The sequence below is a fragment of the Perna viridis genome, chromosome 3, assembly GCF_037379345.1.
Source record: "Perna viridis isolate PV_CMFRI_1.1 ecotype Kerala chromosome 3, ASM3737934v1, whole genome shotgun sequence".
Lineage (NCBI taxonomy): Eukaryota > Metazoa > Mollusca > Bivalvia > Mytilida > Mytilidae > Perna > Perna viridis.
In genome coordinates this window covers 45,323,901-45,338,657 of record NC_142447.1, presented here as the reverse complement: position 1 = coordinate 45,338,657, position 14,757 = coordinate 45,323,901, and the positions used below count along the sequence as shown (strand labels likewise).

The 14,757-nt window shown below is 33.3% G+C and overlaps 1 protein-coding gene across 5 annotated transcripts in view; it reads left to right on the top strand.

Moving 5' to 3' along the window:
• Positions 1-6,634: 6,634 nt before the first annotated feature.
• Positions 6,635-14,757, top strand: part of LOC148622458 (m7GpppN-mRNA hydrolase NUDT17-like) — a 31,801-nt gene continuing 23,678 nt past the window's right edge. For 4 of the 5 annotated variants that reach the window (XR_015920655.1, XR_015920654.1, XM_088572387.1 and 1 more), the window contains exons 1-7: positions 6,635-6,796; positions 8,826-8,948; positions 9,314-9,497; positions 9,913-9,938; positions 11,732-11,833; positions 12,791-13,032; positions 13,794-13,985. Coding sequence is in view for 3 of the 5 variants with exons in the window: in XM_088572387.1 (XP_088428513.1) it covers positions 6,716-6,796; positions 8,826-8,948; positions 9,314-9,497; positions 9,913-9,938; positions 11,732-11,833; positions 12,791-13,032; positions 13,794-13,944 (909 nt within the window). In the remaining 2 variants the exon portion in view is untranslated. Of the gene's footprint in view, positions 6,797-8,329; positions 8,435-8,825; positions 8,949-9,313; positions 9,498-9,912; positions 9,939-11,731; positions 11,834-12,790; positions 13,033-13,793; positions 13,986-14,757 lie in introns of those variants that run through there. The other variant, XM_088572389.1, reaches the window with a different exon arrangement.

The window sequence follows — 14,757 nt, the reverse complement described above, 5'->3', positions numbered from 1 at the left end:
TGATGTTACGAATGGAATGGAATGGAGATGTGAAAATTTCTCATAGAAGATAAGTCATTTAATTACTCGAATTACAACGTATTATTTACTATACGAACTGACTACGTAGCTTATACTGGGACTGAAGAATTGTCCGCCACGTCAGAAATTATTTGAAAAACATAGACTTTTTAATTATTTGACAAAGTTTACATTAAACAACTGGAAAATGTGAATCATGAAATGGGAAACATCATGTTTGAAATGGTTAAAGTCCGAGAACAACCCTTCACGTATCCGTGAATACTAATCGATAGCTTTTTCATTTTTTTATTGAGGGTCTATACGAATGGGAATAAAATGGCAACGTCTGATCACTTAAAAGAAAGTAGAGAGGTTCCATACGGAGAAGTTGACAGTGAAAATCCAGTTACAATGGGGGATATGTATCAATTACTGATGGGTATAAACACTAGACTTGCGAAAATAGAGGAAAAAAATGACAAGCATAGATGAACTATATAAATCAATTAGGAACCTAACGACAGACGTAGTAAATTTGACAAGCAAAGTTGGTGGTATAGATAGCTCAGTAAGGAAACTAGAAAATAAATGCAACGATATGGAGAGTGAAATAAAATTAGTAAAGACAGATCAAAGTCAACTGGGAAGAGATGTGCACGAATTAAAGAAAAACCTTCGCGAGAATCACTCTGATCTGCAAGGTTTAAGTAACTTAATGGATGGCTACAAAGAAAAGCAAGAATCGAATGAGAAAGAATTAAGTACAATGAAAACCTCAGTTAGCAAAGTAGCAAACGACTTAGGCGATCAAAACTTAGAGCTTAGGGAGGAGATCAGATCGGCGATCAGTGATGCGAGAGAAGAGAACGCGGAACTAAAGAACGACATTTTGGACTTAAAGTGTAGATCGATGAAGAATAACTTAATCTTCACCGGCCTAAGAGAACCAGAAAACGAACACACCAAGAGATTACTGAGGCAATTCATCGAAACTGAACTGAACATTAAGCACCGTATTGAATTCGGAAATGTTCATCGTTTCGGAAAATGGGCTAGGCCAGGCCAAAAAGGACGTCCAGAAATATAGTAGCAAGGTTTATTTACCGTAAAGATCTTGCATATGTCCTATCCAATGCACATCGCTTAAAGAGATAACCTTTTGGTATCAAACAACAGTTTCCTGAAGCAATTGAACGGGCACGGATGACCTTATACCCGATTATGAAACAAAAGCGAGACGAGGGACATCATGTAAAGTTAGTACGTGATATTCTATATGTAGATGGACTTGGATATCAGGAGCAATATTTAGACACAGATGACGATGAGGTGGGCAAGACCGATACAAGAAATGGAGCATCTAGACGGGTAACACCAAACCGTCGCCCCAATACGACAGGCAAACGGAAGCGTTTATCTTTTACGCCGCGATAGGGACCCCGAGGAGAAAGAAATGTGACGCACAACGGACACAACGAAATCAACGAAAAGAAAAGATTGAACAATAACTGTTTTTCAGAGAATAAACATTTTAACACTAAATTGTTGTAGTATTTTGAATAGAATGAAATATCCAGAATTTGTAGAGTTGGTCCAAAATCAGAATTTCATATGTTTAACAGAAACAAAAACAGACGATTTTGATACAATTGAAATACCAGGCAATATCTTTAAAATGAAGAATAGAAAACAACATTCAAAAATTAAGTCAGGTGGTTTTGCTTTTGGCTTTAAGTCTGATTTTGAAAAGTTTGTGAACACCATCGAGACCACCAGTAAATTAGTATACTGGATCAAAATTTCAAAAAACTTTTTCAAACAGACGAAGATATTATTATTGGTAACGTATATATTCCACCGGAAAACTCGGTCTATAGAGTTGATGATGCTATAAACGAACTAGAACAAGAATTTCTAGAATTATCAAATAGACATAAATATGTATTGTTAAATGGAGATTTCAATAGCAAAACTAGAAATGATTTAGATTTCTTTTGAAGTTGATATTAATGCAAATTGTTCTGTAGATTTTGCTTTCACTGATTATGGTAATAGATTGTTACAGTTTGATATGTTGTACAAGCGTAATAATAAAGATGTAACAAAAAAACAACTATGGAAATAGGTTATTAGATTTTTGTAGAAACAATAATATGTTTATTTTGAATGGGAGAGTAAATGGTGATAAGTCTTGATTGTTTACATGTAGACAGGCGAGTGTTGTAGACTATTTTATATGCTCTTATGATCTGTTACAATTTGTTACTAGTTTAAATATTGTAGAATTTTCAGAGTTGTATTCAGATGTTCACTGTGCTGTGATTTTAGAAATATATTTAGAACAGACATTAAGGGAAACATCTAACGATTATCATGACAAAAATGGAAATGGAAATAGAAAAAAAGATCAAAAAGTGGGACACAAATAAGAAAAATAATTTTGCAGAAAATATAGATTTGGTTAAAGTGAACAATTTACAAGAACAAATTGATGAAATGAATGAAAATGAATTTATATCTCCTGAAAATGTAGACAGTTTAGTTAATTCTTTTAACTCTATTGTTACTGAATCTGCTGAGAGTGTATTTGGCACATATATTGTAAATGAAGGTAAAAAATGTCAGCATAAAACAGAAAATAAACCATTTTTTAATCAAGAATGTTGGGAAAAACGTAAGGCATTTAGAATAGCTAAAAGGCGCTATAGAAAGAATAGAAACGATATTAACAAGGAAAATAAGATTAGTGCAGCACGTAATTATAGACGCGAGATGAATAGAGTAATAAATGTGCATAGACGAAATATGAGAAAGAAGATAGATAATCTACGAAAGAGTAATTCAAAGGAGTTTTGGAACTTATTGAACAAGAAACAAAAGCGTAACAGTAATGACATTTCTATTGATACATGACACAATTTCTTTAGAGATTTGAATTCTGCTAATGAAGATACTGCAGAAAATGATTTCACACCAAATGATCAAGTTGAAGATTTAAATGAGATCATTAATTGCGATATAAATGTAAATGAGATAGAAAAGTATATTAAAGCACTGAAGAACAATAAAGCTTCTGGTGATGATCACATTATAAATGAATATTTAAAGAGTACGTCTCATATATTTATGCCTATTTACGTAAAACTTTTCAACATCATTTTTATTACTGGAAATGTTCCAGAAAGTTGGCTAAAAGGTAACATTTTACCTTTTTATTAAAATAAGGGGGACAAAAAGGATCCCAAAAACTATAGGCCCATTACTATTCTAAGTTGTTTGGGAAAACTTTTTACTTCTATTTTGAACACTCGTCTTACCAATTTTGTCGAAAATTATCTTGTGTTAAATGAAAATCAATTTGGTTTTAGAAAGGGTTATTCGACAACAGATAGTATTTTCATATTACATTTATTATTTGATCTCTTGAAATTAAAGAAGAAAAAACTGTATTGTGCTTTTATTGACTTTGCAAAGGCTTTCGACACGGTCTGGCGTCCAGGGTTGTGGCGAAAGCTTTTGTCAAACTCAATAAACGGAAAAATGTATAACTGTATTGTTAATATGTATAGTAATATTAAATCACGAATACAAAATGGTACAGAATTTTCAGATTTCTTTCCCTGTAATATTGGAGTTAGACAAGGTGAACATCTTTCACCCCTACGTTTTGCATTGTATTTGAATGATCTAGACAATTTCTTTGAAAACAAAAATGTAGCTGGTTTATCACATATTTCCGACGACATTGAAGTAGAACTTAATCATTACTTGAAACTATATACAGTATTATATGCTGATGATACTGTTCTAATGTCAGAATCTAAGGATGACTTGCAAAAGCAGATACCTTATATGAATATTGTGATGTTTGGAAACTTAAGGTTAACACAGACAAAAGTAAAATTATTATTTTTTCTCGAGGTAGATTACCAAATGATTTGTTATTTAAATATGGTGAATTAGAATTAGAAATTGTAAACGAATTTAATTATCTAGGAGTTACTTTTGGAAGAACAGGTAGTTTCCTACGGGCCAAACAGGTTAATGTAAGAAAGGCGACCAGTGCCATGTATGACATTTTGAAAAAGGGCAAATTACATAATCTATCACTTGAAACCCAATTTCAATTATTTGACAAGGTAGTTCAGCCTACACTTTTGTATGGTTGTGAAGTTTGGGGAGCGGGAGATGTTCGTATTATTGAACGAGTTCACTTAAAATTTTGCAAAATGCTTTTACATTTAAAAACCTCAACTCCAGATTATATGATCTATGATGAACTCGGCAGATACCCACTCGAAATTAGTATTAAATTGAGAATGATCAATTACTGGTCAAAACTAATATCAGGAAACTGCCTGTTATACTATATAATTTATGTTGAAGAAAAATCTTAGATGGTAAAACCATAACTTGGGTACATTATGTAAAGTCTATTTTAGACAATTGTGGAATGTCATATGTATGGGATACACAAAATTTTATTAGTAATATTTGACTCTATAAGATAGTAAAACAGAAATTGGCAGATAATTTACCCAGTCGTGGGTCTCTCTAATGCAAAATTCAGCGAAAGCTCTCAACTACAGAATTTTTAAAGAAAATCTTGAATTCGAAAACTATTTTAAACTTTTGGACACCAAACAAGCTATTAGTTTTTGTAGATTTAGGACTACCAATTATAATCTACCTATTGAATATGGTAGATGGAGAAATATTGAGAGAAATGAGCGAAATTGCAATTTATGTAACTCTCACGAAATTGGTGACGAGTTTTATTATTTATTTGCTTGCCCTGCATTCCAGATTGACAGGACAAATTTTCTTAAAGTGAAATATAGAACACGACCCAATATATTGAGAATGAGAGGTCTTTTACAAACTCAAAACATTTCAGAGCTTAGCAAATTATGTAAGTTTATAAATATTATAATTAAACGACTAAATTCTCCGGGGTAAATTAAGAATTTATTTGTTTATACAATGTAGTAAAAATTACTATTATACTTGATTACTGTTTCGTAACCTAAAAATAATGTATGAAAACTGTGAATATATTATTGTCAATGTTATATATTATGTATAATTTACATTCTCTATACCACTGTAAAGAGGTTTATTGAAAAATAAAGATATATATGTAATTGCAGAGACGAGTATAAGTGTCTAGTTCTAGATATCTAAAGCGGAAATTATTTCCGTTTTATTTCCCCATTACCCGATCGACGGAAAACGTTCAAAACGTTCAAGAAGTAAAGTTCGACAAATCGCTAAACATTTGTTTTGTTCGAATTTTATCCGTCTTAAACAGTTTAAACCATAAAAAATGAAATATGTGTATTCCAAAGTGTATGTACAATTACAAAGTATCATTATTTCATAGAAGAAATTGCCAATTGATTGTAGAATTGCGTTGAAGCATGACATTTTCTCTACGAACCCGGAAAATTTTGACATGACATTTCGCTAGACATTTTCAAAAAGACGTAACTTTTTTGTTTGTACTGAAAATTTTATCAAATGCCGACGTAGAATTGTTGAAAGTATGTACATTTTTAGGAAACATCAATCGGAAAAGAATATTGTGTAAATAAGTTCTTACATTAATAACAGAATTTGATTACTGAACACTTTTAGAAATCTGACCATTTACCAACACTTTCATTTTTGGATTGAATATTTTTTTTGCCTAAAATTAACGCAATTTCGATAATTATCTCAAAAAGAAAGTATGAAATTATTCTTCCATGCAAAATTTTGCTAGTTTCGTACCCTCTGCAATAGCGCAATTCACTATTGTAGCTTTTTTGAACCTACAGTGTGTTACAGCTGACATACGGAATTTTGACGTTTTTATGGGTTTTTTCATCCTCCCGAGAGAGCGAGGGTGAACTCAAAACTTTGACTTGGGAGGATGGGGTTTTTGGAAAGTTTAATTGATTATAAAAAATTGGAATTACCAGGTGCGACAAATATTCAGAAATTATAATTTGTCCTGATTCCACAGTATACAGCTTTCACATAATCGCAGTTTTGATTGTTAACAATATGGTATGTAAGTCTCGTCATGTGACCCCGTGATTTCACGGGAATGGGTCCTAGTCTACTATTCAAAAGCATGGAGATTTGTCATTTACAGAGCATTGATTTAAGTGTTAAGGACAAAGCATCTTTTTGTGTAAAGAATACCGACAAAAAATAACAAATATCTATATCTACATGATAAAGGTATTCAGATAAAACACAAAATAGAAGATTTTGCAATATTATACAGCGTTTCCAGTACCCGGAAGTGAACAATAAAATGCAGAGCGGTCTTTTCAATACGTTCTACATCCGAAATTCCGGTAAAGAAAATAAAACTAGAACGAGACTTGCAGGTGTGTTTTTTTTTCAACACAGCCGCAATAGCGTGCGCAACGTCTCAGCTACACACCTGTATAATTATGTATCATTTGTATTGTCCATTATTCATTTGTATGATTTGTTGTTATATTATGTCTGCCAAAAGCTCAATAGAGCTTATCTTTATACTTTAAAAAAAAACTCAGAAGTGAGGTATGTATATTCGGAAAAGAGTATTCGCACCCGGGTAAAACTTTACAATATTCCCGCGAAATTTCCAAACAAAAGCTGAAAAGGGAACTAATCAGTTTGTTTACATGTGCGTGTAACCAATATACTGTAAATTACATTTGGTGTTACCGATAGAATGGCATCACCAAACAGGATATTGGTTCATTTACAGCGAAAAGGTGTTGATTCCAAGGCTTATGTCGCTAGATTTACGCAGGTAGTTGATGGAATACATATTCAGAGTCAAGGTGTAAATCTGAAATAAACTTTTATTGTACATGAGTCATGAAGATTTATATTATCCATACCCTCCCCCGTAAAAATCTTGCCACTGTGGAAAAATATTACGCAATTAAATACACATAAAAACATCATTATGCACCGGTACAGCAAAAGAGTTGCCCTTTATAGTTGCTATATACTCTGTTAAATTGGTTGAAAAATTTTGTGGATGATTTTTCGAGCTTGGGATATCGAAAACTTTGATGTAGTAATTTCCATTATTGATATGAATACTAAGATAAAAAAAAACAAAAAAACCAGACATTCTTTATGATCAGTATTTGCTTCATTCAAAAACAGTTTTACGGGATTTATAAAAGGACACAACCTTTGTCATGCCAATAACTGCTTTAAATATAGTGTTTTAATTTCTATGTAAGACCCTATCAGTCGGAACCACTCTGCCATGTAAGCTACATTTAAAAATAACCTCGGATGCAGATAGAAGAATTTCTTCTTGAAAAATTTGCCAATTTGTAGTCCTACATGAGTCAAAGTAGTTCTATTCACCAGGTAGAGCTGAAAAAATTGGGTAGATATCACTAGAAATAAAGACAAAAACTTTTAGTAAACTTTGGCATGAAGTGAGGAGCTAGGAAAAAAAGTAATGGTAAAAATTCAACCAGTAAAACTATAATTTTAAATTCAGATTAGTCTAAAATTATAGTTTTACTGGTTGAATTTTTACCATTACTTTTTTTGTAACTAGAAAAGCTGAGGAGTTCCATTGAGACCCAATGAGAGAATCAATGTAAATACAAAAACATACTCCTTTAATGATTTGACAACAATATCATAACTATATATATCCCTTAAGAATGATATAACGAAAATAGGTATGGTGTATATGTCTAAGACAAAAACCTTAATAGGGTGAAAATGTCAGCCCGAGGCCACCTATTGATCTTCAATGAACCATGAAAAAACCTCATGCCACAGGGCAGGCTACAGCTGGCCTCAAAACATCATTATGCACAGGTATAGCAAAAGAGTTGCCCCTCTTTACTCTATTAAACCATTTAGTTAACTTATTGGGTGAGTATTGAGCTTTCAACGCTTTGTATAGAATATTGTCATAAAATATAGGGTGAGAGATACCCATACGCATTAAGTGTTTACAAGTACATCCATATTTGAGAATGAGTCCCTTGTATTGGTTGAAAAATTTTGTGAATGTTTTTACGAGCTTGCAATATCAAAAACCTTGATGTAGTAATTTCCATTATTGATATGAATAATAAGATCAAGAAACAAACATTCTTTATTATCAATATTTGCTTTATTCAAAAACAGTTCTACAGGATATATATCTTTAGTATAAATTTTGAAGTTTTCATTGTTCAGAGCAAAAATATCTTCCAAGTATCTAAAGGTGCTATGAAAATTTTCTACCATATGTTGTTTGCAAGGGTCTTTTTTTTTATTCCAGTCATAAATTGTGATTCATAACAGTACAGAAAGATTCTGCAATAAGTGATGCACAATCGGTCCCCATGGGAATTCAATGTATTGCTCTTTATCTAGTGACTTGTACAGTGACAAGAAACCTTACAAGTATATAATATTAAGGCATGTATGTACTTGTTTCATTTGAATTTAAAAAAAAATCAATTTTTGATGAAATTACAATACTGGTATACCTTGCAGTATTGTGGGCAATTCTGGTATAAAAAAAATTATCCAGTATGATGCTGCACCATGCCATGTCTTCAACCCCATCATGCTGCCCAATGAAGCACTATTAACAGTCTTGAATGTGAGCTACGTGTAGCATAATAAAAATTTGTCTCAGAGTGTCCGACTAGTACAAAGCAATGTTTGTACGATTGGTAAATGGTATTCATAAAATATCTACCATTGGATGATTAACCATAATCAATCAAAAGATAGTTCACCTAGTTTTAAAACTGTTTATTCAGATACAAATACATGTACTGGTACTTTAAATTTAATGTTTGTTTCAGTGTGTGATAGACTACTTTGAGGATGACAAGACAAAACTAACAACTTATTTGTGTCCATATCTAGTCAACAACCAACTAATTATTTCTGACCATTTGGAAGGTATAACACCAGTGAAGATCAAGGTAAATCACTTCTTATAAGATTTGATTTGTCAAAACAATAAACCTACTGATTGTATTTAACTCATACATGTACTGAAATAATTAATCTGCAATTTTAAAAAATAGTTTTGTTCTACATGTATCTTTGAAACTTTTATAGAATTAATTTTTAGGTACAATCTACAATTTTGTCCCATAGGATTTGTAGACTACAGTTTTAAAAAGAAAACTTTGACAAAGTTCAATAAGCTGGCTATTTATATATAAATGTATGTATTAAACTAAATGCTGGTTAAACATACAAATGTACTTCTATAGCACCTCTTTAAATTACATTTGTTGTTAGGTCAGGAAAAAAAAATTGCATGTTTATTTTTATGTTCCAGCATCCTTCTTTTTGTCCAATAAAACACCTTTCGCCTTTAGAAGACAGTAGATTACCTGATGAAATTAAACATAGAGGTATTGATGTTGGGGCTGCTGTCCTATTGGAGTCAGGGGACAACAAAATTTTGTTAACAAGAAGGTCTATAAAACTCCGGACATTTCCAGGTGTCTGGGTCCCACCAGGTAATTATATTGCAACTAAAGATACATTTTTGCTTGTACAATGTACATGTATATACTGCACACTATTTTTAAATATTTTTTAAGAATTTGCAATTTTATAAACAAATCTTCATTGATAATAAAACCATTTTGATTTTTAGTTGGGAAGGGAGAGAAACCTTGGCAATACATAGACTCTACATAAATTTTTAATATTCACATTTCATCAAACTCTTAAAAATGACAGGTACTTTTATACATTCATATACAGTTAAATGTCCATGGTAGTACTAGTATCTTATTAACATGTAAAATTACAGGTCTGTTTGTTGAAATGCCATATTGCATTTACACAAGTTATGTACATTTACATAAAGATGTAAATAAAGTTGCCGATCCTGACAAAACAATTTCTAATATAAAGTTTTTTCTTAAGGTGGACACATAGAACAGAATGAAACAGTAAGTGTTTAAATGAAAGCAATCTAACATACTACAATGTACAGTATTCTAGAGTGTAGGGTTAAAATGTTCTTTTTATTGCCATCACTTGGCATCCGTCGTCGTCTGTTGTCGTCAACGATTTTTTCAAAACTCTTCTCCTCTGAAACTACTTGACCAATTTGAACCAAACTTGGTATGAATGTTCCTTGGGGTATCCTGCATAGAACTGTAATGGGGATTTTTGATCTGTAGGAAAACATGGCCGCCGTTACTAAAAATAGAACGTAGGGGTCAGACAGTAGTTTTCGCATATATCTCCAAAACCGTAGGTTTAGCCAAATTCTGACAGGGGTAAAAGTGTTCAGCATGATTATATCTATCTGCGGTCAAATTTTCATATTGATATGTTAAGCCATGTTGGAATTATTGCCCTTTTTCGACGTGTTTTTGCTATTTTGAAAGTTATTTCTTTCAAAAAATCATCTCCTCTGACACCACCTTACCAATTGGAACCAAACTTGGTATGAATGTTTCTTGGGGTATCGTGCATAGAACTATTGTCAGGATTTTTGATGTGTTGAAAAACATGGCCGCTGTTACTAAAAATAGAATATATGGGTCAGACAGTAGTGTTTCGCATATATTTCCTAAACCGTTTGGTTTAGCCAAATTCTGACATGGAGTAAAAGTTTTCAGCATGATGAGATCTATCTGTGGTCAAAATTTGGTGAAAATCTGTTTTTTTTTTCTGTTTATGATGTTATTACTTTAAAAAATCTTCTCCTCAGAAACTGCTCTACAGAATTTCATGAAAGTTGGTATTTTTGTTTTAAAGGGCATTCTTAACAAAATGACCATTTGGATTTTTGATTGTTTATAAAGCTTGGCTGCTGTTACTAAAAATTGAACATTGGGGTCAGAAAGCAGATTTTTGCATATATCTCCAAAACAGTTAGGTTTAAACAAAATCTGACATGGAGTAAAATTATTCAGCATGAAGAGATCTGTCTGTGGTCAAATTTTGGTGAGACTTTGTTTACCCATGTTGGAGTTATTGCCCTTTTTAAACGTTTTTTTCTGTTTATGATGTTATTACTTTAAAAAATCTTCTCCTCAGAAACTGCTTTACAGAATTCAATGAAAGTTGACATTTTTGTTTTATAGGGTATCCTTAACGAAATGATAGATTTTTGATCGTTGAAAAAAATATGGCTGCCATTTCTAAAAATAGAACAATGGGGTCAGACAGCAGATTTTTGCATACATCTCCAAATCTGTTAGGTTTAACCAATAGCTTTCAATTGCTGAAATGATCCTTATTATAAGGCTTACAAATGCATCCAATTAATCAAATGGAGTCAAAATTGTCTGACAACTCCTTGTTAGAGTTAACCAGGTGAGCGATTCAGGCTCCTGGGAGCCTCTTCTTGTCTCTGCTGGCAAAGTTATAGTAAAGCTTTCCTTACCAGTCTCCCATAACAGCTTTCTGAACATTCTTCAATTAACATCCAATAGATTTTTACAGCCTTTTTTGAAAATGTTATCTTTTCTGATTTGCAAGGCCATTGGTCAATAAAGCCTATTTTGCTATATTTAGATGATGTCACTTTATTTTGCCATTTATTAGATTTAAACCACACATAAAGTTCTTTATCATACAGTACAGTGCAGGAACATTTATTAAAATCTTTAAAATGTTAAGTCAATGTTAGAAACAACTATCAATAAATATGGGACAGGTTATTTAGAATACATATTTGTATAAGGAAAACTAGTGATTTCTAAATTAAAACATTTCTTTTGGGTTTTAGTTAATACAAGCAGGACTTAGAGAATTAGAGGAAGAGACAGGCCTCCATATATTACCAAGTCAATGTGAAGACCAGCAAGTACATGTTCTATCCCTGTGGGAGGTAGGTTGTTGTGTTAAATTACCTGGTGTAGGTTTTATTCGTGTGGGAGGTAGGTTCTTTGTGTTAAATTACCTGTGTAGGTTCTATCCCTTTGGGAGGTAGGTTGTTTGTGTTAGTATTACCTGGTGTAGGCTCTGCCCCTGTGGGAGGTAGGTTGTTTGTGTTAGTATTACCTGGTGTGGGTTCTATCCCTCTGGGAGGTAGGTTGATTGTGTTAGTATTACCTGGTGTAGGTTCTATCCCTGTCAGAGGTAGGTTCTTTGTGTTAAATTACCTAGTGTAGGTTCTATCCCTGTAGGAGGTAGGTTGATTGTGTTAGTATTACCTGGTGTAGGTTCTATCCCTATGGGAGGTAGGTTGATTGTGTTAGTATTACCTGGTGTAGGTTCTATCCCTGTGGGAGGTAGGTTGATTGTGTTAGTATTACCTGGTGTAGGTTTTATCCCTGTCGGAGGTAGGTTCTTTGTGTTAAATTACCTAGTGTAGGTTCTATCCCTGTGGGAGGTAGGTTGATTGTGTTATTATTACCTGATGTAGGTTCTATCCCTGTGGGAGGTAGGTTGTTTGTGTTGGTATTACCTGGTGTAGGTTCTATCCCTGTGGGAGGTAGGTTGTTTGTGTTAGTATTACCTGGTATAGGTTCTATCCTTGTGGCTGGATGGTTATTTGTGTTGATTTACCTGGTGTAGATTTTATCCCCTTTTGGGATAGGGTTCTTTTTGTACTCATTATGATATTTGTTTGAAGTTCTAATTATGAAATCAATGAAATAATGTTTTTGAAGTATTAAGGAATGAAATTACCCATTAAAAGAACAATAGACTTTGTTGACTCATCCAATGGCCTGATCTTTGAAAGATAGTGTCAGCAAAAAATGTCTATGTTCTTAAATCTATCTGATCAAATGATACTATGCATGTATGGCACAAGTATAGCTGTGAAAACCACTATTTTCAGTCAGTATTTCCTACCAAATTATCAATGGGCCAGCCAAAGAGGCATCATGTGGTTATGTACCTCCATGCGAAACTGGTAGCCAATCTAACCTCTGATGAATTGAACCGGAAGATGAAGCTTTGCCCTGATGAGGTAGGAGCAGCTGCGTGGTTGGAAGTGCCAGTAGTGGAAGCCATTGTAGCAGCCTCTGAAGAGGCAGCTGAAGACTCAAAAATGAAAGTTGATGTGCCAAAGGAAATCAGGTACATAAGATGTCAGATAATGCATGAAATTTGTTGGGACTGTAAAATATTTGTATAGCACACAATATTACTTTCAAAACAATATAAGACTCACATTGAGTCAGGAAATGTTTAATTAGCTTCATGATATCAAAAGTCATGAAAAAAAAAGACCTTAAACTAAGGTCTTTGGCATGTGAGGTTATCACCATCATTACTATTATCTTTTTATGTAGACCAATTACTTTCCACAAATTATTGCAATCACCATGTATGTCTGTCTGTATGTCTGTTCCACTTTTTTGTAACAGATTTCTTAGCTTCTATAGGAGGGAATGCTTATATATTTTGTATATTGCTTTTGCGTGATAACTTGTACTTTGTCTCTCCTTTTCAGGTTCCTTAGTAATTCACATCCTGTTTACCATTCTACTGAGTATTTTTTAGGTGCTACATAATGGAAATTATCATAACAGATTTTTCAGCATTTATTGGAGGGAATGCTAAGATATTGGGAATACTGCATGTAACATATAATGTGTATACTTTTACCAGATTTGACAGAAATGGTTGAATGGGGTATTCTTACCATGACGTAGTGGGCAACAGTTTGTTAGAATTAAAAAGTTAAATATATCTTTTAAAATATTGCAACTAGTATCAGTACCAGCAGTTATTTGTGATACCTTTCTAAGCTATGTAGTGTAAGCTTTGATACTTTTCACATACATATTCTAACTATTAAATAAATGCATGTTTATGTACTCGCAAATTGTTTCCAGTGGTTTTGTTGTAAATGGGGATAAGAAGCAAGAAGAAACCATGTTACCCACAGAACCATTGATGACAGTTTCTGGAGATTTTTCTGATGGTGAAAGAGTCAGTACTGGTACCAAGTTCGCTCTGGAAGAATGGCTACACAAGAGAAAGTGAAGATGGTGAAAAAGTGATATGGTAATCTAAAGCCTTGGAAGGTATTAAATTTTAATAATTTTAAATCCCCTGCATTGCTAGGGATATAGTGATTATGATGATCATGGCTGTACATCCACTACTTATCACACACACATTCTATTTGGCCATAAGCTTGATATTGGTATGCTGTATCATTGGATTGATTTCAAACTCCAGCAACATCAGCCCTCTGTTTGATGACTTTGGTCATATTTTGACCATATAGTTACTGGTGTTAGGAACTGGGGATGTCCTATAGTTACTGGTGTTAGGAGCTGGGGATGTCCTGTAACCATATAGTTACTGGCTTTAGGAGCTGGGGATGTCCTGTAACCATATAGTTACTGGTGTTAGGAGCTGGGGATGTCCTGTAACCATATAGTTACTGGCTTTAGGAGCTGGGGATGTCCTGTAACCATATAGTTACTGGTGTTAGGAGCTGGGGATGTCCTTTCACCTTATAGTTATAGTGTTAGGAGCTGGGGATGTCCAGTGACCATATAGTTACTGGTGTTAGGAGCTGGGGATGTCCTTTGACCATATAGTTACTGGTGTTAGGAGCTGGGGATGTCCTTTGACCATATAGTTACTGGTGTTGGGAGCTGGGGTTTTCCTTGGTTAGTGAGTTTTTCTCACAGTTCATGTAGTTTAAGATATATAGCACTATAGTCATTTTTCATATTTAAGAATTCAAGCCGTTTTAGAAAGTTTTTCAAAGGAACTTAACCCACCAACACCCGACTATCTGGTTGGCAGTCTCATTAGGGAAAGGGAAAACAGTAGACATTTTTC